Source organism: Acipenser ruthenus, chromosome 12 (genome assembly GCF_902713425.1).
Source record: "Acipenser ruthenus chromosome 12, fAciRut3.2 maternal haplotype, whole genome shotgun sequence".
Classification (NCBI taxonomy): domain Eukaryota; kingdom Metazoa; phylum Chordata; class Actinopteri; order Acipenseriformes; family Acipenseridae; genus Acipenser; species Acipenser ruthenus.
Window position 1 is genome coordinate 41029191 of NC_081200.1, and position 24759 is coordinate 41053949.

A 24759-nucleotide genomic window follows, 5' to 3' on the forward strand; every position below is an offset into this window, starting at 1 on the left:
AGTGTTATGTTTCGGGGTGTAACACAAATACGTCTATGCAGATAGCAATATGATATGCATTACAACAGATGTAGTGGTCCTGATGAGCTACTTGTAGTGTATTAGGATCAAATCATTTACGTCAACTGCTTTGTTAAAAGCCAAAAATTAAGTGAGGTATGGAGAGTACATGTTCATGCCAACTATAAAACACACTTCTTCATTCAAGAACCACTTAAAACCATAAATCGCTGTATGAATGCAAACACCACAATTCACCCAGAATTGCAGTACTAATATCAGTTTCTCAATATCAATTTTTCTTGCAATGAAGGAGTTAACTAACTTATTTTCCTGCCAGCTTATCTACACTTGCTTTCACCCTAGGAAGGCAACATGCTGTGGTTTATTGCCAGTCCCTGAATGCATATATGCTTGCCTGTTAACCAATTTCCATAGTCTTCAGATCAGGCTTGGAAGAAACTCAGTTTGCATTTTGGACACTGGAGGAGACATCTGCACCGCCACCCTGTTGTAAAGCCACTCAGTCTACCACAGTGCAAGACACTGGAGCCAGGAACAGAGTCTGGGATAGCTTCCAAATCAGCTGCTGTTCTAGGTTACAGAACAGCTCATGTCAGCTAGATCCCATTTAAAACATGACGTGAATGGCACTCTGGTTTAAACATTAGATATTCAGTATAGTGGACAGCCATTTTAACTAAATGCAGGTCCAAATACTCCACTTTTGCAAATAACCTTTATTGAAATGTACTACAATTTTACAAAAAAAAACATGTTGAAAGACAGACATTTGGACTCATACTTTATGTACAAAAACACAAGAGCTGCATGTGAGGGGGGGGGGGGGGGGAAATCTGCCACCTTCAAGAAGCACCATCACACCGATGTCTCCATTGCGGCACCAGCAGGTTTTGCAGGCTGTGGAAACAGGAGCCATGAGTGACAATTTTAGGTCTGAGCAATTAGAACAATAATCCAGGGACAGCATACAGTTTATCTACCCCCTCTTCTAGAGCACGGTCTCATGCCATTTTATTTATAATGCAGCCAACCGCTTGCAAATGCATGGAGGTTTTAGCCAACATAATTGAAGGCATTGCAATGGCATCAGGAATAGAAGCCACACCGATCTTGGTCATGTTACAGTTTAACCATGTATAGCCATGGATATTTCAGGGCACTTAAGCCTGCAGAAAACTGAAGCACACCGAATAGTCAAGCCTTTAGCATCTACAACTCTTTAGATGGCACAAGCTGCAGCAGGACAATGGCAGCTGTTAAAAAGGGACCATCGACAGTCATCACAGAGCGCTGTCAAACAAGTTTTAAACACTGAAGTCAAGTCTTAGACCGCTCACTCGCCTCCTTTTTGTCCTCAACAGCATTGCCGTTGGTGGCAGTGTCCCCGCTGCCATTGACTGAGGTGTTGGGCTTGGCTTTTTTAGCATCTTTGTCCTTTGTGGGGCTCTCCTCTTCAGGTTTCCGCTGCAGGAGGGACAGAGATTAGGGGAGAACAAATGTTTCAGACCTCCCATCATCTGCCAATGCAGCATGGCACACTACCACCAAAACTACCTGAAACCCGCAAGCACCCCTTCCTCGTGCATTGCTGTAGCTTATTCTGCACTGCAAAGTCACATCCTTTTTAAAAGGCTGCTGAAGCAGCAGCAGCAAGTTAGAGGCTTCAAATCTAAAATCCAGATACTTGCCTTCTTTCTGATCAGATGGGAGATGTCAGATACAGACTTGGAGGATGAAGCCGCTTCAGCTGCTTTAACAGGAATCTGCAATAAAAACACAATCAGTATCACAGCTGAAGGTCACATTCTATTGAGTGAAAGCACTTACTATAAAAAAAAATTACAACTACAGCAATGGGGCTATACACCACAGCCACGTTTAAGGTATTTCCAGCACTGCCGCTACTTACTGTGGATGCTGACGTCCCACTATGCTCTCCTGAAAATCCAGATGTAGAGCCCCCAGTCTGCAAATCAAAAGCCAGTTAAGAAACACGTTTAGTTTCTTCTTGAACAGTTTACAAGGCATAGCCATTCATGCACAAGGTGCATTCCATGTGCTGCAGCAGAACCCATTGAAGAGAAGAACGCCCCCTCCTCCCCTTGGACCAGCTTTCCAATGACCCGACATACCAGCGTCTCCAGGATCGCTGCAGAAGCCACTTTGCAAGTCTTCTGGCCCTCTTTGGCATCCTCAATTTTCTCTCTGATGTCAGGAAGCAGCAGTTTTATTTCTTCCATTTCCTTTTTGTCTTCCAATACATTATCATCGCTTTTTGCTTTGTCAATGACATCCTTCAGCATGGCTGGTGGAAGAAACAGACCCACAGCTTGAGCAAAACTAACCTCTTGCAGATTTACAAAACACAAAAGTTTCTTCAGCAACCAAAATGAAATCATGCAGGAAAAAAGAACCCTAGTTGATAAATCGTTGTGCACAAGTGGCACTTGTGTTAACACCTGCTCCTGCCACAATCTCCATTGGTACTTACCCAGCCGGCTCTCTATGACTTCCACAGAGTGGTTGAAGTGCTCGATGGCTTTGCCGTACTGGTTGATGTAGCCGAAGACCAGGCCCAGCTGGTAGTGGGTCTCTGCGAGTAGGCGGCTGTGGGGCTCCAGGTGCTTCTTCTGAATGGCCAGGCACTCCTGGAAATCTTCAGTCGCCTGTGGGTAGTTCCCTGCAAGACACAGGGGTTAATGCGGCCACTCAATGCAAAAAAAGCGGACATGTACACAGCTGAATCACACTATACATTACAGGCTTCACATGGAAATACCAAACTTCAGGACGAGCTATGTTACAGTTTCAAGATCAGGTCCAGAAACAAAACTTAGGACAGGGATCAATAAATCGGTCACTTGAAATTTCTCAAAGAAAGTTTAATTCACCGCAGTCCATATCTGAGAAAGGTGAACGAACCCGATTCAACGCTTATTTCTCCAAGCTTGAGGTGGGCTTGAGCAGCAAAGAGCTGGTCTTCTTTTGACTCTTTCCTTAAAGAAATGGAGAAAGCAAGTTATACATGTATTGAATACATATGGTACAGTGGCACATGTAAATAAAGCACAAAGTTAGCAACCTGTCCGGGGTCAGGGTCACCCAGATGTGGTAAATATTACTTTTGTTATGTATTAGTCTCTCAACGTGTAAACTAAAAGGCTTACAAAGTTGCAACATTATATATTTAAGCCCTACAATTAACAGATGAATATTAGTTCTGTTGGTAACAAGTACATGAAGTCCACACTGATGGTCTACTCAGTATACCGATATGGTTTGATCTTAATTCTCAATGTTATAACTAATGTTATATGTCGTGGTTGAACAGCATTTGATGAATGTTGAATTACTGTTACACACTTTGTTGTACTATGTGTCCAGCACAAGGAGATCCAGATTTCAAATCCCTCGCAGATTCATGCACAGCACTACCTTTTATAGATCACTTTGGCGATCTCCAGCATCTCCCAAGCCAGCTGCAAATTTCCTACTTCCTCCTCTTCACTCTCCTGAAAGACATTATATGGGATTGGTTTTCTAGAGAATACATTACATAAACCCACAAAAAAAAAAAAAAAAAGGATCATGAAAGCCGCAGAAATTGAGTTGTATCGTGGAGCCCACTATCCGCAATGACAGCCAAGATCCAAATTGCCTGAGCAATGTTTTAATGCTATTAATTGAAGGTGCTCACCTTCTCGTCTTCTGCTGTTGCCTCCCCTTCACCTTCCTCCTCCTCCTCCTCATCTCCCTCCTCTCCATCTGAAACAAAACGCAGGCATCACTAGCCACTCAGTCAGCGTGAACTTTCTGCTCAAGCCCTTTAGGTTATGAAGCAGTTCACATCGGGGCTCTGTTACAAAGTCAGTCTGTTTCTCTACTTCAAATCATACCGTAGCATGTTTAAAAACATGTTTCAACCATTACAAAGCTTTAGCAGTTCTATATTTGAGGAAATGCCCAGACAACCTCGATGTGCAGTTCTTCCTTTGTTAATAGTAGGGATGGGGGGAGATTAGTCAACCCTTTACATTATTTTCCAACAATTCTAGCCACAAAAAAAAAAAAAAAAAAAAAAAAAAAAAACACCCCACACACCACTCCCCAGGTGCTCAGTTAGGAAGACACATTAGTCTTTCATTTAAAAAAAAAAAAAAAAAAAAAAAAGAGACAGACCACCACACTGGTGGACGTATTTGCAGCATACGCTGTGTATTGAACGTGTCACACTTCAGGAGGTTGATCAAAATATCCAGTTGTCATTTTAACGTGTCCACCGTGTCCCATGGATACAGATCGGTATCCCAGCCTGCCGCCACCATCAGCAGCAGCAAGTGCAACAAGACCACCACGTGTGCAAGACTGCCCCCTGTGTGCCCAGGTTTACCTTCACCCTCTTGCATTGGCTCTTCAGCAGCAGTTTCTTCTGTGGCTCCCTTCTCTCCATCTTTACCAGGCCGATTCTTCGATTCTTCTGCTTCTTTGGAATCATCCCCCTTATCAGGCAGACTGCTCTCCTTCTCAGACTGGTCTTCCGCCTCCTTCCCCTCTTCCATTGCTGCCTCTTCCTTCTCTTCTTCCTCCGGAGTTTTACCCTTCTCTTTCTTTGGAGATGTTTTTCCTTCACCCTCCTTTGCTGGAGACTTTGTCTTGTTCTCTTCCTTTGTCGGGGTTATGGTTTTGTCCTCCTCTGCTTTCTCAGAAGATTCCGATTTCTCTTCTGTTCTCTCCTTCTCAGTTTTGTCTTCCCCTTCTCCTTGCTTCTCAGCCATGGCATCGTACACCTGCTCCCTCAGCTCATCCCTTGTTTTCTCTACACACCGACGACAGGAAGTACAAAACCAGGTATTAAAAGAACTCTGTATTCAAATCTTGTTCTCTCCAAAAAAAGTGTTCTGTTTTTCCAACATTTTAGAAATTAGACAAATAAACAAAAGCAAAACGGCATGCTGCAAAAGTAGTTTAAAATCCAGCTGTCAATATGACTAGACATCAGGCTATTCAACTACAGATACCACAACACTGCAAAAAGGAAATTCCATTAGTTTCTGTATAGCCATCAGACTGCTTGATCAAGTCAAGCAGAGAATGGATTTCCTAGCTAACCCATTAAAAAGTACCTAATTCTTTGAAAAACAAATCTGAACAAACTGCATTTCTGTAACTTCATACATTACATTTAACACTTAGCTCTTGCAGTTAAAATAAGTTAGAATAGTAACCTTAAGTGAAGGAAGATGCCACACTTCACTGAGCCTCTACTGCATGGAAGGCACAATGTCAGCAGTGAAGTGGTTCACTAGGAGCCAATGCCACCTCGTCACTCTGTGGAGTGAAGATACTAACCGTCCAGGTTGTCTGCACTTTCTATTTTGGAATCCTCTTTCTTCTGCCCCTCCCCTACCCCTTCCTCCTCCTCCTCCTCCGGAACTCCCTCCAGAGCGTTACCCAGGACACCATTCTCCACTCTGCAACACAACGAGACATTCACAACAAAGCATGCTGGATGGCCAGGACAGTAAAGTAAGATCCCAACATATCTGCATTTAGGTCTGTATACTCCAGGTGTTGCATTTGGAGTATTGGAGTGAACACCAGAAACTTGGGAGTGAAGCAAGGCAACACAGAATGCAGGTTTGGTGGGATCAGATGTATTTTAACCCCTTCAGTGCTTCCTATTGATTACTGTATGCTGTCTGCTGTACCGTTGCATATGCTGCAGTAACTCAGTGCTTGTGCATGCTGTGTTTGACCAATTGCTTCCGATATTTTAGGATGTGTGGGAGGGTTTAGTCTGCAATAAGTCTTTAGATTTTAAAGCAACTCTTACCTTGCCAGTTCTAAAAGAGATTTCCCACAAAGGAAGAATGCTTCTGCACACTCGTCTGCCGTATCACCATATTTCTGGGCCCTTTTGGAGGAAGGAATACAAAATAAATAGTGTTAAATTGACAGAGCTATGGATTCAAGCCATAATTGGTTTCACACTGTGCTCTCCTTGCTGGGGTGAGTGCCACAAATTAAAGATTTGATAACCACATTTAACATTTTAATGTCCATCTCCATGCATGAAAGGCTTACCCAGATGAATCCCAATGCAACGGTACTCACAGCATGCCGCAGGCCTCCTGGAACGCATTCACTGCAGCGGGGACGTCACCCATCACCAGGTTCTTGTTTCCTGTGCCGATCAGCTTACTGGCTTCTTCCAGGACATCCACACCAGCACTGCAAGACAGACACTGTAAAGCAGTGGCACTCGAGATCCAGTCCAGCATCTACAACGGTTGACTAAATTTAGGATCTGCTTGGAATAAAGACGAGGACTGGAATGGCTCTCAGAACAGACTTGAGAACGCCACTGTAAAGCAAGGGTGCTGGACTCCGGAGCGAGTAATCTCTGAAGCAGTCCTACAGGATGGACAGCTGCACTAATCCAGCCAGGCATATTCTGAAGTGAGAACACTGTCACACGTTGTCATTGTGCGTTTAAATAACCATCAATAGTAATAACCTGGAGCATCGAACGTGGTCAGGGTGGGTGGGGTGGGGTGGGGTGGGGGACAACTCCCATGTTAAGGGATATCCCATTTGTAAGAAGTCTGGTTTGACAGCATGTTCGTGAAGGGACTATTTCAAGTGTGGCTCCTGGTATACTGTGCTGGGTCAAGCTTTTTAAAGAACACATTTTTTGCCAGACTACAGCCTAGTCCGAGGGGATTCCAGCAGCTTACACTGCAAATTAAGCTTGTTTTGCTGTATTATGAAAATTAGGACTGCAAAAAACTCCTACCCAATTCAGTATGCATACAGTAATGCAATATGAACAGTACTATCAATGAAACAGGTCACAGAAATAAAACAAGTCCAACTTAATCAAAACTCCCTTTTAGGCAATCGTTTTAAAATTGGTTAAGACCGATTTGATTGTAGTAAATGCACACATTTCTGAGCTGGCCGCAGGCATTGCGTGCCGTTTCTGGATGGTACAGAAAATGTAAAAGGAGTGTGCAACAAACCAGATACGAACTGACGCGGGAAGCTTTCTCGCGCATGCTCTACGCGGGGGGGGGATGTTGGGAAATGGAGTTCGAAATGCAAAGTAGAGATTCTGCTTTTACAAAAGCAATGCCGGTAACTTGAACATTAAATTCGGCATGTACTTATCGGCAAACATCGTTTACCAAAAACCGCAACACCCCCCCAAAAAATAAAAATTATAAAAGCATAATTTAAGTGCGCTTAGTTTCTGCTCACCCGTCTGCAGCGGTGGCGCTGGAGGAAGCGGCGGTTCCTTCATCCATGCTGAGGAAACAAAGACAAGCCCGTATGTTAACATGCAGCTAGCAATAATAAAAACACAACAAACAAGTGTGCCAGGACAGCAAACAAACCAGTCAGTCTAGAACAGTATACTAGACTGCTTGCAGGGAAAGCCAGCAATGGCCATAAAGTACATTGGAGTATCCAATGCGAGCTCTAGACAACTTGTGTCTAAACAAACGCGCGCATACCTTTCGACTATTAATTAGTATTAGACACAGCAAAAAAAAAAAAAAAAAAAAAAAAAAAAAGTCGGCTGCTGTTCAGTTGTCCGGCTCGTTTGCGTCCTCTTAATTTCAAGTTTATAGTCTCAACACACACATAGCCCCGGCAATACTAGCTTTAAAAAGAAAAACAGTATCGTGTTCAAGTCAAAGAAATAAATCTCCGTTTACTATGCATACCAATCGAAAATCGTATACACGCAACCATGTTCCCCAAACCAGCACAACACCAGGCTTTCTTCGCGTCCACACAAAACTGAAGCGACGTGTTCTCAAAGCAGTAACAAAAGCCACCCTTTTCATTCCCATCGGATCTTTGTTAAAAACGAAACGCGTTTCCTAAGATTTATCTACACTAGTCCACCCTCACCTCTCCGTTTTTGTAGCCGAAGACGCGGTTGCAGTTTCTTCAGGCATGCCAACAAAAAAAGTGTATTTATAACAAAACAAAAAGTTTGTGTTAATAGCTAAAACTTGCAATCTCTCCACAGCAGCCCTGTCTCTATGAAAATGGCAGTCCCCGCTCTCTTTGTCTTCGTTTTCATAAGCTTTTGTTGGCGCGTTTAAATACAGAACCAACCCTCACTTCCGCTGAACTTTAACCTGTGTTAGCTGTGCGAGCGAGAAACAAAACTGCGGGAGAAAATTTAAAGGGACAGTAACGCTGTTAATTTCCAGAGCGTGTTTATTTAGTATTCCATCGGTAGTGTATCTGTGTCACACTATAGTGTTATTTTGTTGAGTGTTTGTTTTTTAAATACAATATTGAATGCTGACAGTGTGTCTGTTGTGAATCTCAGACAAGAGACATTATCGAATTTTAGCAGGGACACCATATTCATCACAGTCCCCTGGTCACTGCGTTACTGCCACCTCTCGGCCAAAACATATAATGCAGCTCGGTTGACGTTTTTCAGGTCAGCAGCCGGTTCGGTGTGAATATAATGTATCGCTGTTTTTGTTGATTATGTATTATTTATTCATCCACACATGATGTCATAACATGCACTCCAACTACAAAACACATACAACAGGATTCCAAAACAAATGCACTTATAATTAAAAGGGAAACTGGCTTAAATCTTTATTTTAAAAAAAAGATAACTTTCCATGGATGGAAACTACATCCAGATCTACACCTCAGTACTATACAAAATCAGACTTGAGTAGAGGCCTATACTGAAAACACAGCCCCTACACTAGATTCAAGTCGTGCTAACCAATGGTTTTAAATCATTTTAAACCTTGAATTCACTTTAATAACATTATATTGTGATTGGCTATTTTCGTGTTTTTTTTTTTTTTTTTTTTTTAAGCTTCATTTAGGATATGCAGATATGTCAAATCCAGCCGCATGCTGTATAGATCTGAACCGTCACAGACACAGCTGCTGTAGGGCATGTGGTCTAATTGCAGCTAGACCACTGAAAAGTGAGTTTGAACTGCACCACGGACAGCAATGAGGCATTAGGGAGTAGCATCTGTAGCGTTGTCTTTGAAATATCTACACAATCCAAACTGAAGCAAAGCAAAACTAACTTCAGTGAAAAGGTACCCAGTCACCGGGGTCACCCTCTGGCCCGGTTTCCCTGGATCGTCCCGGTTTTGAGGAAGGTGTCCCGGGAATTTAATATCCCTTCCCAGGACACTGAACGCCAGGACCAGGGATTGAACACAAGTTAGATACATCAGGATACAATATTACTGCAATAGACACACAATATGAACTGGCTGTCAATACCATAGTAGTAATATTCTGCAAGTTTCCTATTGGATGAATGTGGGATTTCTAAGAGAACCAGCCTCCACAGTGCTGTGGTGCTGCTGGTTACTCCAGGACGAATACAAACACGGCAGGAAGGGCCCTTTCTTGTAAAGCTCCTGAATTCTGGCATGCTCTGTCTTTCTCTGTCAGGGAAGCTGGGACTCCTACTGTTTTTTCAAATCAACATTGACAACGTATTTTTACACAGTAGCTTTTTTATCTCAGTTTTTCCAATTATACAATTAACACCACCTTTTTGTCTCTTTTTTAATGTATACTTAATAAAATGCTGTGTTCGTTTTTAACTGAAATTAGACTGTTGTTCATTTATTTATGAATTTATTGGTGTGTGTGTGTGTGTGTGTGTGTGTGTGTGTGTGTATGTGTGTGTGTGTGAAGCACTTTGGGATTCTTGTGATGAAAGGTGCTACAGAAATGTGTATTGTATTGTGTTACGTTGTAAAAGATCCCGGGACACAAAGACCATGAGTTAAAGACGAGTGTTTATTTCTGCTGGTCAGTGACAAAGCAGGTAAGGCAGTAGTAGTGAGGTGTTGCCACACTACAGCAGGAGTGTGAAGGCACGGCGAGGGGGCAGCGTGAATCTCAATAGGGCTCGTTGAAGGGGTAGTGGGGGTGACCTGCATCCCGGGGAACAGACTTCCCATCAACCTGCAAGACAGCGAGCAACACAGCAGCGTTACCACTGTGGACGAGCAGGCTCCCGTGCAATCCCAACAAAATACATCGCACAGCTGTACAGACTTGCAAGAACCACTAGGTGGCAGCAAATCAGGGCACAGACAAGACTAGATATGAACTAGCTCTGTCCAATCACAGATCAGAGAACAGGCTGGTTTCTAGATAGACAGTAATACTGCACACGCAATGCTTTACAGCCAGTAACAGATCAGAAACCATTGATATTAAATGTCAGTATCACTTCTCCATTACATTACCCAATGGCCCTACTGTTTCAAAATGAATACTGAAAAGGATGAGATTATAACACCTCTGTTTTCAGTTACTGTATCAGGTCAATTTCACCCAACTCCGACCTCTTATCAAAGTTCACCACTGTATTTTTGCAGTTTTCCCATGCTTCCCCCATGGTTACACTATGCATTTACCATAAGTAACCCTGGTTTGCCATGCTTTTTAATATACTTTACCATACTTGTGCTTACCTATACCTTACCATGCTTTCACTGTGCTTTACCACATTTCACTGTGCTTTCACTGTGCTTTCTCACACTTCACTGTGCTTTCACTGTGCTTCATCACACTTCACTGTGCTTTCACTGTGCTTTATCACACTTCACTGTGCTGTCACTGTGCTTTATCACACTTCACTGTGCTGTCACTGTGCTTTATCACACTTCACTGTGCTGTCACTGTGGGAACCCTTTCTAAGCCACTGTCCGCACTGTGCTAGGCATGCTTACTGTGATCATGGGTACAATGTAGCGCCAGTTCTTGTTCATCGATCCCATCGCCTGCATCTCTTCATCCGCCAGCGTGAAGTCAAACACCTGCATTGAGCAGCACATACAGGGTCAGACAGTGTCCTAGCTGGGGGGTTAGGGGTTTGAACCCCCCCCCCCCAAATGAATTATTCAACTAAGTGGGACAATAAAAAAATATCAGTCATGTGGAAAAATCTCAATCCATCACCAGCACCAGCACCCCCTCTCCTCCTCCTCCTGAAACGTAATCCGGGCAAATTACCACCCCCCTACTGGTGTCAAACTGTCAGCATCAGCACTGCTTAAACAAGGGGACTCAAAACAAGAAAAAAAGAGGTCAGTGCACCTAAAATAATGAAATAATTCTGAACCTCAGAAACCCATTGGGGCATTTAAGGGTCAATGGAAAAACAACATAAAAAGATTCACCATCCTTTTTTCTTTATAGTCTGGCACTATTTATAATTAGGAATAACTTCCCTCCAAACAAAGAAAACCCGTCAGAGGAATCAGAATTTTCTTTTTTAAGTTGCCAAGTTTGAAGGCTGTTCAGATGTTACAGTAAGATTTTGTTACCATGTGCACGAGCGTCCAGCGTTCTCACCTGGATGTTCTGAAGGATGCGGGACTCGGTCACGCTCTTGGGAATCGTCACCACGCCTCGCTGCACCTGCCACCTGTCAACAGAGAGGACACACCTGTCAATGCGCTCTCCCAGCGGGGCAGGTTTCTGCCAAGGTGCCCCCAGACGGAGAGCTGGCTACCTGAGGATGACCTGCGCTGGTGATTTGCCGTATTTCTCAGCCAGCTTTTTGACGAACGGCTCTTCCAGCAGCACCGGCTCGTCGGGGTGCTTCCAGGCACGGTCCGGGGACCCCAGCGGGCTGTACGCTGTCATCACCAGCCCGCGAGCCCGGCAGTGTGCCAGCAGCTCCGTCTGCGCCAGGTAGGGGTGGCACTCCACCTGCGCACAGAGGGAAGCAAGCACGCCCGTTATTAACACACACAGCGGCGCCCCTTCGCTGGGCACTGCTGCCCGAGCCATTTACAAAAACCTTTTGTTTTTCTTTTAACAGATTAAATAAAGTTACGTAACATGGAACTGTTCTCGACTGCTGAATCTCAAACTCCACTGAATCCATGTTCTGTCTAAATATCTAAACATACTGAATTGCATTTGTTTAATACAAATCAGAAAACAAATGACCATTAGGGGGCCTTTGTTATTCTACTCCAGTTGATGCTGTATAGAGCTTACCGGTGGATAGGAGCATCATTTGAGAACAGTGTTAAGTACTGAATCTCTAAACAAACAACATGAAACTGGTTAAAGAAGACACTTGAATTGCAGACGTTCTGTACTGAATTGTAGAACCACAGCACACAGAGCTCTTGCAGGAACAAGAGCTCTGCTCCCCTGGGCCTCCTCACCTGCAGGACGGCAGGCTTGATGGTTGCTATGGTGATGACGTCATCGATCTGCCTACTGTTGAAGTTGGAGAGGCCGATGGCCCGCACCAGCCCCTTCTCCACCAGCTTCTCCATGGCCCTCCAGGTCTCCTTGTAGTCGATGTGATCGTAGAGCAGTGTGCCGTCCTCGCTCTTCGGGAAGAATGTGTCCCCGCGCCTGCATTCAGAGGAGCAGACGCAGTCAGTGATCCCCAATCAGTACCCTTCACAAAGCCTGGACTCCAGGCTTCATTCATTCAGGAAATCCCACATTAATGAGAAACAAACATCGTGAGAGTGCTGAAGACATCTTATTAAACTGTATTCAGTGCCACCTGGAACCGTTACAAGGAGGGCTGGTCCTGGCTTGCCTTTGTCCCATGAAACCATTCCACTAGCCCTTGCATTGTGGTTACCATGCGGAACACAAACAGCACGACTATGGCTCTGGACAGCAGTGTTTATAACAGGGACAGGAGTTGTTTGGTTCTAGTTTTGTTAAAAAATAACAGGTGTGTTTCTCCATTCAAAGAATAGGAGACAATTAAGGACTTTGCCTGGTTCCCTGTATGGTTAGCAGAGAGACAGCATGACTCTAATTAGACACCCAGCTATGAGAGCAGGACTCCCCACAGTGACAGGAGACTGAGACTCCTGCAGAGAGCACAGCAAGACTTTCACCGAATGGGAAACAAAGGCAGGTCCATACCTGACACACACACACACACACCAAGACTTTCACTGAATGGGAAACAAAGGCAGGTCCATACCTGACACACACACACACACACAGGGTACGTTACTAGATAAAGAGGGCGACAGGTGTGCATGTTTTGAAGTTGTGTTCAGTATGCACGACCTTGGCCTTGCTAGCTTTGTGTATAATGATCTTTAAATTCCCTTGTCATATTGTCAAGCCCAATGCAAAACGTGTATTGTGACGGCACGTGCCCTTAAGATAATAGCATAGGTGTAGTAAAGCATAGTTAAAAAAACAAGGTAACACAGATCAGTGTGGATAAATGCACGAATAGTGATCGCATGAGTATGCTAACATGAGACAGACAGAGACGGATGGTTATTGCTATTATTATTAATATTAATATCATTATTATTATTATTATCATTATTATTATTATCATTATTATTATTATTATTATTATTATTATTATGGGGATTAGCAGAAGCTCTGAGTCATTCCACAGTATTTGTGTCTTTATAACAGGGACGGAAATAAGACTCCTATACATAGCAGTTTCACCCATTCCAGGTTTTATTACCAGCTTCATTAGCCCCAGTGTATAGGTAACAAGCTCAGGTGTGTCTTATTAAGCTCATATTGAAACCAGGAATGGACAAAGTGCTGTGCAAGGGGTGCCTCATGTCCATCCCTGGACCCCGGTCAGCGGTGCTCCACAGCGGGCAGTGCAGGAGGGGCTGGGCGGGGACTCACTGGAAGGCGTGGGGCCAGTGGATGAGGTAGAGGTCCAGGTAGTCCAGTTTCAGGGCCCCGAGTGTCTTCAGCAGGGCCGGCTCCACATCCTCTGGGTGATGCAGGGTGTTCCACAGCTTGGACGTCACAAACACTTCCTCACGCTTCACTCCCTGCAGGCAGAGAGCGAAAGAGAGAGAGGGACATAGCGAAAGCGAGAGAGAGTGAGCGAGCGAGCGAGAGCGAGACAGCGACAGAGTTTCAGGGTCTCACCTTGTCCGGCTTGCCTGCCTGCCCTCACCCAGCTATCTTACTTGTTTCAGAGTCTCACCTTGTCCGGCCCCAGTTTCTCCTGAAGGGCCTCTCCGATCTCGGCTTCATTGCCGTAGACAGCAGCGCAGTCAATGTGCCGATAGCCAGCGTCCAGAGCATACTGCACAGCCTCCTTCACCTGGAGAGACAGGGAGCCAGCACTGTGAGAAAGGGACAATACAGCACTGCCATCCCAGTACAGAATCCCAGTACAGCACTACCATCCCAATACAGCCATCCCAGCGTAGCACTGCCATCCCAGTACAGCCATCCCAGCGCAGCACTGTCATCCCAGTACAGCCATCCCAGCGCAGCACTGTCATCCCAGTACAGCATGGCCATCCCAGTATAGCCTTCCCAGCACTGCCATCCCAATACAGCCATCCCAGTGCAGCACTGTCATCCCAATACAGCACTACCATCCCAGCGCAGCACAGACATCCCAATACAGCCATCCCAGTGCAGCACTGTCATCCCAGCACAGCACAGACATCCCAATACAGCCATCCCAGTGCAGCACTGTCATCCCAGCACAGCACTGTCATCACAATACAGCACTACCATCCCAGCACAGCACTGCCACCCCAGCGCAGCACTGTCATCCCAATACAGCACTACCATCCCAGCACAGCACTGTCATCCCAATACAGCACTACCATCCCAGCGCAGCACTGCCATCCCAGCGCAGCACTGTCATCCCAATACAGCACTACCATCCCAGCACAGCCATCCCAATACAGCCATCCCAGCGCAGCACTGTCATCCCAATACAGCACTACCATCCCAGCGCAGCACTGCCATCCCAGCACAGCACAGCCATCCCAATACAGCCATCCCAGCGCAGCACATCCCAGTACAGCAATGCCATCCCAGCGCAGCACTGTCATCCCAATACAGCCATCCTAGCACAGCACTGCCATCCCAATAAAGCCAACCCAGTGTAGCACTGTCATAACAGTACAGCAATCCCAATACAGCAAAGCCATCCCAGCACTGCCATCCCAGCACAGCCTGCCATCCAACCACAGCCATCCCACTCCAGGAGGTCACTGCCAATGCACCTTCTACCAGGAACCAAGACTCTCACCAGACAACACAGATACAAAGATCAGTCTGGCTGATCTGAAGAAAGCGCATGATGCGTAATTTGCAAGCTCTGCAAAGTCCTTACAGGATTCATTTCTGTTTTATTTACGTACGAAAGTCCTCTAGTAATGCTGAAAACCATCAATGGAAGAGCCTTATCAAAAACAGCTGCATGTAGTTCCTTCTAGTGTCACTTCACAATGAAAGAGAGCTAATAAAGTTATGCATCTCCTTATAGTGAGAGTCCAGGGAAGTACATTGATACTAAACAATGCACAGTAAGCATTGAGGTGTACAGTAACAGTGTACAGTAAGCACTGAGGTGTACAGTAACAGTGTACAGTAAGCACTGAGGTGTACAGTAACAGTGTACAGTAAGCATTGAGGTGTACAGTAACAGTGTACAGTACGCACTGAGGTGTACAGTAACAGTGTACAGTAAGCACTGAGGTGTACAGTAACAGTGTACAGTAAGCACTGAGGTGTACAGTAACAGTGTACAGTACGCAATGATGGATTCAAGTTCACAGCAGTGTTTGTTGATGCGAAGGAGCAGATATATTGTATGTTGGCCCCTGAATAGAGCCGGGAGGGAAGCTTTGATCTGCGGCCCACATCTGCGTTTTAATAAGAGTTTATTGTTGCCATGCCCACTTATCAGGCTCTCCATCTGGTTACCATGGTGCTGATGCTGAAGGGCCTGCAGCTTGTACAAAGCCACACGCACTCAGCTAAACAGGCCGGCAGGAAATGAAACCAGCATACAGTAGAACCTGAGGACAAAACATGTGACACCGGCACACTGTTGGGTTGCTTTCAGGATTACGCTGCACGTAGACTTTGGGTGGGTCTTTCTCTGCAAGGAACTCTGTGAAATGAGCAAACTTACTTTTTATTACTATGATTGTCATTGTTGAATAATTATTATTATTATTATTATTTTTACATCTTTTATAAAGTACTGAAATCAAAGAGATTGTTGTGCCCAATATGAAATGTGTATTGGATTGAAATGACACTCCCATTGCAGAGCAGTGTGATCCATTCCTGGTTTTACTAGATGGAGAGCAGGGGCAGTGGTGACACCTACCTTTCCAGACTCACTCTTCCATGTGCCCAGACCAATCAGGGGCATCTTCCTCCCGGTGTTAAGAACTGCATAGTCAACCATGCTGGCCGTGTCTGCCAAGGTCAAGTCAAACACACACATTTTTAAAAGCAGCAGGGCATTTGTCTTGCAGCAGAGTCTGGGGGCGTGTGTGGCATGAAGATCCAGAACCCCAAGCTGTGTAGAAACTCAATCCAAACCAATCCTTCCCACTATCTGAATCGTACACAGCCTTCTGATAGCGTGTGGAGCGGATACCTGTACCTGAGGGGACGAGACCCCCTCTGTGATGTGCTTCATCACACCTGAATGACTTTCTTCTGATTGTGTCGGGTCTGGTGTGCAGGTCTGCCCGCTGCCTCCTTCTTTCAGAGGAATTGGAACTGAAATTTGATTGTTCAGCTGCTTTCATTTGAAGCCAGTTTAATTGACTAACAAACAGTGACTTCAGTTTAAGTCATGTGTTGCCACTATCCGTGAGAAGCTCATTTTAACAGAATGCTGCTAATTGCAATTGTGATCAACGATGTGTTGGAATTGAATAAAAGGGAATTGGAATTTGATTTTTAAAAAGGAACAGGAATTAACCCCGACCCTGATTGTGTGCACTTTGGGAGGGCAAAAGGACTGAAATCGGTTTTCTTTTTTTGGCTGAGCTTGATGACTAATAACAGGAAGAAAAAAAAAACGCTTTTAAAGGGTTAGTCTGGTTTTCCAGAAACAGGAACGATGGAAGTGCAGTGAGGCGCTGTGCACGTGTCACATGACTTCCCTCAGTCCTGCTCATTTCCAGAGTATGTGTTTGCACGGGACACATCACTGCTGTGTACAAACACAAGCTCCAAACCTTGAAGATCCTGTACAGTACCGCCCAAAAATTCTAAACCTGCTGGCTCAGCTGTTTTCAAAGCATTCTTATTGTCTTTAATTATTTAAAACAAGGGGGAAGAGAAAGAGGTGCGTGAAAAAAAAAACAAGCAGTATTAAAATATAGTTCATTCTAAATTCCATTTAGATCATTAAAATGACATTCAATTCAAAATAATAATGTGGCTTTAAATATAATTAACTACTTTTAACATGTATGTGTTACTGTGCAAGAAAGTATTGTTTTTTTTCATAGATGTTTGTTTATTTTTTCAGTAAGTCATTACTGGGTCTTGAACCAACATCTGGGGTCCTACTACCTCCCAGTCCTCACCCTCTTCATTAGCTCAACACTGACTGCTTAACGACCTGCTATTTAACAACAAAAGTGTTTCTTCTTGGATATTATAACTATAATCCCAGGTGCTAACCTTTATAAACGTGTCCCATAGTAAAGCACAGGGAAGAGCAATAAAGCACAGTGACAGCATGGTAAAGCACAGAGGTAAGGATTGTAAAGAAGGTATGGTAAAAACATATGAATAAACATGGAAAACCATGGGAAAACTATGAGAAAACTGCAAAACCACTGTGCACAAATAGCGGGGTAAACTTTTAGAAAGGAATGCATCAACACAAAGGCCCGCAGTTTTATTTAGTTTTTGCTTCTTGATGACCACAAAAAAATAACAACAATAATAATTAGGCTCATGTAACTTAACAAAATACTGTACTAACATTGCACACCCACAAATCCATCACTGCACAGAGCACAATGGCGTTCAATACATATACGCGGCATTTAGCCTCGAAGCTGCCTGTTACTTTAGATTCATGCAAAACTGTATTACAATTGCGCGCACAACCTTTAATGTGTATTCAATGTATTTACAATGACTTTAAATCCAAGACAGCGGCCATTTAACGATAAAGTCGGAGCGCTGCTTCATTGACACGTTTTTTTTTTACATATTATTTTGAGTTGCGAATGTATTTGTACAGACCTGGTCGTGTAGCGCTGCTCGGTCAGTTGAAGACGCCGAGGTTTAAGGTTCGGAATTAATTAGTTTTGTTGTAGAACGGATTTCTTTTTGGTGGTGCTTCCGTTTCCGTTTTTTTAAATTCTCTTGCTCATCCTGTTATTCCGAAGTGAAGTTACGAGGTTTTAGGTGTGGTTTCTGCAAGGAGAGTGTACTTTGAAACCCTCTTACGGTGATCGTGTCTGCATAGCCTCACTTTGAAGTTTGATCACATTAAGCAGTTGATTCAATAAAGGTTTTGGATTGGTTGAATTTGAAAGTATTTTCGTTGAATTGGAAATTATTATGATATGCAGTTGATTCTATTAGAACATAAGAACATAAGATAGTTTACAAGAGGAGGCCATTCAGCCCATCTTGCTCGTTTGGTTGTTAGTAGCTTATTGATCACAGAATCAAGCAGCTTCTTGAAGGATCCTAGGGTGTCAGCTTCAACAACATTACTGGGGAGTTGGTTCCAGACCCTCACAATTCTCTGTGTAAAAAAGTGCCTCCTATTTTCTGTTCTGAATGCCCCTTTATCTAATCTCCATTTGTGACTCCTGGTCCTTGTTTCTTTTTTCAGGTCAAAGAAGTCCCCTGGGTGGACATTGTCAATACCTTTTAGGATGAATGCTTGAATCAAATCGCTGTGTAGTCTTCTTTGTTCAAGACTGAATAGATTCAATTCTTTTAGCCTGTCTGCATAGGACATGCCTTTTAAACCAGGGATAATTCTGGTTGCTCTTCTTTGCACTCTTTCTAGAGCAGCAATATCATTTTTGTAACAAGGTGACCAGAACTGAACACAATATTCTAGAGGTCTTACTAATGCATTGTAAGGTTTTAACATTACTTCCCTTGATTTAAATTCAACACTTTTCACTATATATCCGAGCATCATGTTGGCCGTTTTTATAGCTTCCCCATATTGTCTAAATGGATAGTTCATATACAAAACTGCCGAGTCATACTCATTCAGCACGGAACAGACAGCCACGCAATTCACTGCACGATTCAAACGAGGTGGAAAGCATCGCGATAAGTGTGGGACGTATAAAACGCTGAACATTTCATCTCTCGGTTCTGAAAGCCGCTTCCTCCTTCTTCTAAACAGAAGCTACTGAGAGCGAGCGAGAACAGTGAGTGGGGTTGTGTTTTATCATGTAAATGTATGGCTTTGGCAAATGATGCATAACATTATTTGTGTATGTTTCACAGGATTGATACCGGTCCATGTGCTTTGAATAAAGGGGCGTGTATATATAATGTGTGTGTTTAACGATGTTATATCGCATCTGTTTTTATTTAAACGATTTTGTTTTGCGAGTTTACAAACTGTAGCTGGTATTTAACTAAATTAAAGTTACGGGCAATGTATTGTGCCATTGTGTATTGTCGGCTTTTAGAATGAAGTGCAGATCATGTGGCCTGATTAATGGCTTCAAACACTGAACCGAATGGAAGTTAAATTGAGAGTCCGTGTTAAAATAACCTGCTGCTCTTTGACAACAAAGGTTTTGTTAACAAGACCGTTTTCAGGAAACTATATGCTGCAGTATTCCAGTACGCCATTTGTTGGAGCAGAGAATGTGCGAAACTGCTGTACTCTTGTCTTGTTTCTTCTCACTCATCAGACTTCCGTTCATTACAGGATTTGCTTTTTATTTCGTGTACATACCAATTATCTGGAGAAACCCGACTGGTTCATCTTGATTAGTTAAGGATTATATAATGCGTCCTTGCAACGACAATTGTGTTTTTCAAGTTCAGGTCTGCAATTTCCAGCCCAAATTAATCGAAATGAAATACGCAATGCACTAATACGACCCACTATGCAGTTTAGAACCGTCACCGAAGTTCAATGTCTTATCGGAGGTCATTGACTGTGTTGCACTTTAAAACGCATGCGTGCACCGATTTCTTTTAGTTTATCACCTTGGCTATAAACTAATAAACAACCTTGTATCACTCAAAGCATTTACCACCGTGCAAGGTTGGCACCAGTTGTTGTGATGTGTGTGTGTGTGTGTGTGTGTGTGGTGTTTTTTTAGTATAGTGGTGCAACCCCATAGTACCACGGTTGTAAATGGTGTGTATGTGGCCCCTACTTCTCAACCGCAGTGACGTATTTAGTTTGTAGTTTTTTAAAGCCTTGGTTACCAGTCCTTCAAGCCACATCCACTCCTGATCTGTAATACACCAGCATCACCCAGCATTTGCATGTAGCTTTGGCCAGTGATTGCTGTTAAGTTTACACAACACACCAAATAATCAAGAACATGAAACGGTGTGTAAAACATCAATGGTATTGTTAGTATGGATTGGGGATTGGGGTGGGGTACTTCAGCTGCTGGCTTTTGAATTTCACATTTCACATTAAGCTGCAGTTGTTTAACTCCTTAAAGGAAGGGTACTTTGAATAAATCAAGCGCCTCTATAACAAGCAAAATCTTGGGTTTGGCCCTAATTAATATTTAGGCTGTGGTAGCGTATTTAAGTGCAGTGCTGTTTTCAGAAGAATTGAACACCCAGACTGTCAGCCGTCTCTGGATTGCAAGTAATTGGGGACTGATCTATTTTAATTTCTCGCAGGCTTTTTCAACATGTCTGCCGGGAACGCTCAGATAGGAAAACCAGCTCCTGACTTCAAGGCTACTGCTGTGATGCCTGACGGCCAGTTCAAGGACATCAGCCTGTCAGACTACAGAGGTAAGGACCCCACGGCAGTGAGGGGGAGCTTCGGACCCGCGGCACTCGCAATAGGACTACAGTCCAATAGCATCTCGATCCATGCCGGGTTTTACTGTGTGCCGCTGTCTGTTACAAGCTCATGAAGAAACCTGGACTGGATTAAACTGCTCGCTCTGGAGTCAGTTTCTGTCCTTGGTTGCTGCAGAAACTGTTCCGCAAAACCTGAGTTTTGGGTGTTTTGCTTAGTTTGCAGTAAAGGGGGTTTCATGTCATCGGACTTGCCTAATGATCTTGTGAGTCGTGTGGTGAAAGTGCTAAATGTGTCCTCCTTGTAAAATGTACCTAATAATGAATAACTTGACAAACTGCTTCATATGCAAACTCTCTGAACTGGAGCCCGTTAGGTTGCTGGCTGTCCTTCCTGAAGCCTGCCTTCATTCTCATTGCATTCCTAGCTGGTGATTTGTATTGCATCCTGTAATCAGGGTCCATTATCACTGTGTACCACCTGTAGTATGAAAATCTCATCTAATGCAATATTGGGTTATACAGTGTGCTGACAAATGTAAGCAAAACACCCAGCTGATTTTTCAAGCGCTCTGACCAAGTTAGCAAACAGTGTGGCGTGTCGCTGTACAAATATCGACTCTTTGGCACTCCGTAACCAGTTGTACAGAACTAACAGGATTTATGATTTTAATGACCCGTAAATAAGCTGTTAAAGCACTAGTAAATGAATAAATTAAGATAGTCCTGTGAGGTTATACTCTATTCTGTATGTTTGTGTGTGCAGGCACAAGAGCAACCACCACAAATTGCATGCTTCAGATCCTGACCACTGTCATCCAATTGCTAGGCAGTGATAAGCTAGTGTGTATTTGAGCCCAGCAGTGCTTACCCAGGCCCTCTGTGTATATGTGTATCATCACTAACTAGAAATACTAAAAGGAACTAGTCCAAATCTCTGACCAGCTTACTGAATGGGGAGTGTTTAAGGCAGTGTTCTGTGCTTGTACGGGTGTTCTTCAATGGGGATTGTTTAAGGCAGTGTTCTGTGCTTGTACTGCAGTGCGTGGTGTTCTTCAATGGGGAGTGTTTAAGGCAGTGTTCTGTGCTTGCAGGGAAGTACGTGGTGTTCTTCTTCTACCCGCTGGACTTCACCTTCGTCTGCCCCACCGAGATCATCGCCTTCAGCGACGGCGCCGACGACTTCAAAAAGATCAACTGCGAGGTGATCGGAGCCTCGGTGGACTCGCACTTCTGTCACCTGGCGTGGTACGTAACGCTATCCAGGGATGAAATCATGAGGGATGCAGTCCGTATTCAATGTTTACAGGTTGTTTTGCTCATCTGCGCTCCTCTAGTTTCTGGGTTAATCTCAAAATGTTGTCGAGTCTGATCATAAAAGGCGCCAGTGATTCAGCATGGACAACCACATGGCTGGGTCAGCCATTCTATCCCCTCGTCGCTGTCTGTGTAAAGAAGTAGGGAATGTCCGAAGTGAGTTCCGGATGCCTCTGCTTTTCCTTTCAGGATCAACACCCCCAGGAAGCAGGGCGGCCTGGGGCACATGAAGATCCCGCTGGTGTCGGACACGCGGCGCTCCATCTCTCAGGACTACGGCGTGCTGAAGGAAGACGAGGGCATCGCCTACAGGTCAGGAGGATGGCCTTCGGGCTTCACGCAGAGATTTACTGCACTAGCTGCTTTCAGCTGGAGTCCAGCACCAGTAAACCGGTGTCTCCTGATGTAGGAGTTCTACCATCTAGGGAGAAATTGCATTGCATTAAATCACCCGTGCCCATCCATGTGGAGTTAAGCCCAAGCCGTGCATCTCGTTTGCAGGGTGAATGTGTTCAGGTTGAAAGCTGCGTGTATTCACTCCATGCCTCGTGTTTCCCAGCACCATGTCTGCGAGCCTGATTATTATGCTAGAACCTGGAAACAAAGTTTGAAACTAGGTTATGCGGACGGGTGGTTGGTTCTGAAAGATATTTACCAGCATGCCCCCTCCGTCCTGTAGCCTCTCCTCCTGAATGGCAGTCTTGTTCTACAACAAAGCCTGTGAACTTGCTGCTTCCATCTCCCTCCAGAGGCCTGTTCATCATTGATGACAAGGGGATCCTGCGGCAGATCACCATCAACGACCTTCCTGTGGGCCGCTCCGTGGAGGAGACCCTGAGGCTGGTGCAGGCCTTTCAGTTCACAGACAAGCACGGAGAGGGTAAGCATGAGCACGCCTGGACACTGGGGTTTCACCGCTAACCGGACAGGCTGCCATTCTGCTTAACTGAACCTCCTTATCAAAGGAGGGCAGGTTATTCTAACATGCTCCAAGACTGATACCACACCTTTTAGATGGAGTTTTATGAATGGTGCCTAAAGGCAGGGATGGAAATAGGACTACCACTGCATGGCAGTTTGTACCTTTCCTGGTTTTAATACAAGCTTGATTACACTGCGACCAAGCTTGGGTGTGTCTTCTGATTTCAAGGATTGAAATAAGACTCCCATTGCATAGCAGTTTGATAAGACACCCCTGAGCTAAGTTGGCGTACACTGTGGCTAATCAAGCTCGTAGTAAAAACTTGAATGAGTGAAACTTATTTCCATCCCTGTTAAAGGCAGCAGGAGTTTTTCATTTGTAATCTTTGAGTAGGGCCCAAACCAGTAGTACATAACTAACCCTGTATTTTCTACCTTTTCAGTGTGCCCCGCGGGATGGAAACCCGGCAGTGACACCATCAAGCCCAACGTCCAGGAAAGCAAAGGCTTCTTCTCCAAGCAGTAGCAAGCGCACTCGAGTCTGCTCAGTGCTGTAGCTTCAACATCTAAAAATCTGGTGATGCGAGTAGATAGTGTGCCAGGAAGAAAAAAATGAATGTTGTGACCTATTTTGTATTTGTTACTGTAAAGAGGGAGGGGGGAGAGAGGAAACATGAGAGCAAAGCTCATTTGTTTGTGAAATCTCTTGATGTTGAGGGGTCGGTTAGTTGTCATAGCAATGCTTGTAGCCGATGCCGTTTCTTCGTTTTGTGCTTGAATGGCATCTGTTTGTGTCTCTTTTGAAGAGAACGGTATGTTCTAACTCTCACAGCTGCCCCCAACTCTCAACGTGCTTTGTGGCAAAAAAACGTCTGACCCAAATAAAAAAAAAAACGTATTGTGTATCGATGTCTTGTCTGTTATTTACATGGGTATTGCATGCGTTCCTGTTGCACGAAGGCAATGGTCTTCTCGCATGTAAACCAGTGTATTTGATCGCCTTTATCTGTGGCTCCAGAGGCATGGCAAGGGTAAGTGCCCTTGGTGTTCGTTCAGAGCGGGTAGTTTTCTGGTTTTCAACATTCATTTTAAAGAGTACATTTCTAAAGTTAGTTGTGCTATCCACCACTCCACAGCAGCTAGCCCTGAGTGTTTTACTGCTGTTGTGACCCTGACTGGTTGAAATCCATCAGGTATCATACACCTCACCCTATACTGGTAGGTATAAAGTAACTAAACGCCATTATTTTATTGCTGTGTTGGTGCTGCTATCTGATACCATGTGAAACAGAAAAGTGGGGTTGGAACAATTTGACAGATAGACAATTTACAAGAAGAGTGTCTGCAGTATTCATGACATCTCATTAAATGCTGTTTAATGGAATCTGTATATATATATATATTTTTTAAAATCTAAAGCTATTGATACCGGCAATGTTTTGATTTGTTTGTTTTGAAGCGCCCCCGTGTGGTTACATATTGTATAAATTATATACAGTATATGTTTAAAAAAAGCAACACTTGCACTTTCCAATCTACATGTACAACCATAGTACCTCAGACTTTAGTGTATACACGATTTATAGTTCATGGCCTGATTTTTTTTTTTTTTCACTAATATAATCCTCCTTTGTACTAAAAAATAAAAAATAAAACTCACTAACCGCATTCACGAAAAGGGATTTGAAGAGCATCGTGCACACGGAGGACTGAGGTTCGTTT

General features: G+C 44.1%; 3 protein-coding genes across 5 annotated transcripts; 1 reads left to right on the forward strand and 2 right to left on the reverse strand.

Annotated features, from left to right (window-relative positions):
• Positions 1-722: 722 nt before the first annotated feature.
• LOC117416934 (histone-binding protein N1/N2-like) lies at positions 723-8161 on the reverse strand. Of its 3 annotated transcripts, XM_034028433.3 has the most exons (15): positions 7945-8160; positions 7285-7332; positions 6139-6255; positions 5858-5938; positions 5374-5495; positions 4415-4840; positions 3722-3789; positions 3460-3536; positions 2947-3020; positions 2516-2704; positions 2157-2329; positions 1934-1990; positions 1713-1787; positions 1366-1488; positions 723-921 (listed from the first exon to the last, which is right to left on the reverse strand). In XM_034028433.3, the coding sequence occupies exons 1-15, from the start codon at positions 7989-7991 to the stop codon at positions 880-882; spliced, it is 1719 nt and encodes a 572-aa protein (XP_033884324.3). In that variant the 5' UTR covers positions 7992-8160; the 3' UTR covers positions 723-879. The 3 variants fall into 3 exon arrangements, with proteins under 3 accessions (XP_033884324.3, XP_033884325.3, XP_034780600.2); XM_034028434.3 differs by lacking the exon at positions 1366-1488 and having other exon boundaries at positions 7945-8161; XM_034924709.2 differs by lacking the exon at positions 4415-4840 and having other exon boundaries at positions 7945-8158.
• Positions 8162-9829: 1668 nt separating this feature from the next.
• On the reverse strand, positions 9830-18270 carry LOC117416450 (aldo-keto reductase family 1 member A1-like). The gene is made up of 9 exons (XM_034027518.3): positions 18064-18270; positions 16175-16266; positions 14018-14137; positions 13708-13859; positions 12237-12432; positions 11570-11769; positions 11410-11482; positions 10785-10871; positions 9830-10011 (listed from the first exon to the last, which is right to left on the reverse strand). Exons 2-9 carry the CDS (start codon positions 16253-16255, stop codon positions 9946-9948), a joined length of 975 nt encoding a protein of 324 aa, XP_033883409.2. The 5' UTR covers positions 16256-16266; positions 18064-18270; the 3' UTR covers positions 9830-9945.
• An 805-nt stretch (positions 18271-19075) lies between these two features.
• LOC117417424 (peroxiredoxin-1) lies at positions 19076-23940 on the forward strand. Its single transcript, XM_034029569.3, has 6 exons — positions 19076-19220; positions 20674-20790; positions 21894-22047; positions 22306-22428; positions 22866-22996; positions 23481-23940. The coding sequence occupies exons 2-6, from the start codon at positions 20685-20687 to the stop codon at positions 23561-23563; spliced, it is 597 nt and encodes a 198-aa protein (XP_033885460.3). The 5' UTR covers positions 19076-19220; positions 20674-20684; the 3' UTR covers positions 23564-23940.
• The last annotated feature ends 819 nt before the right edge of the window (positions 23941-24759 follow it).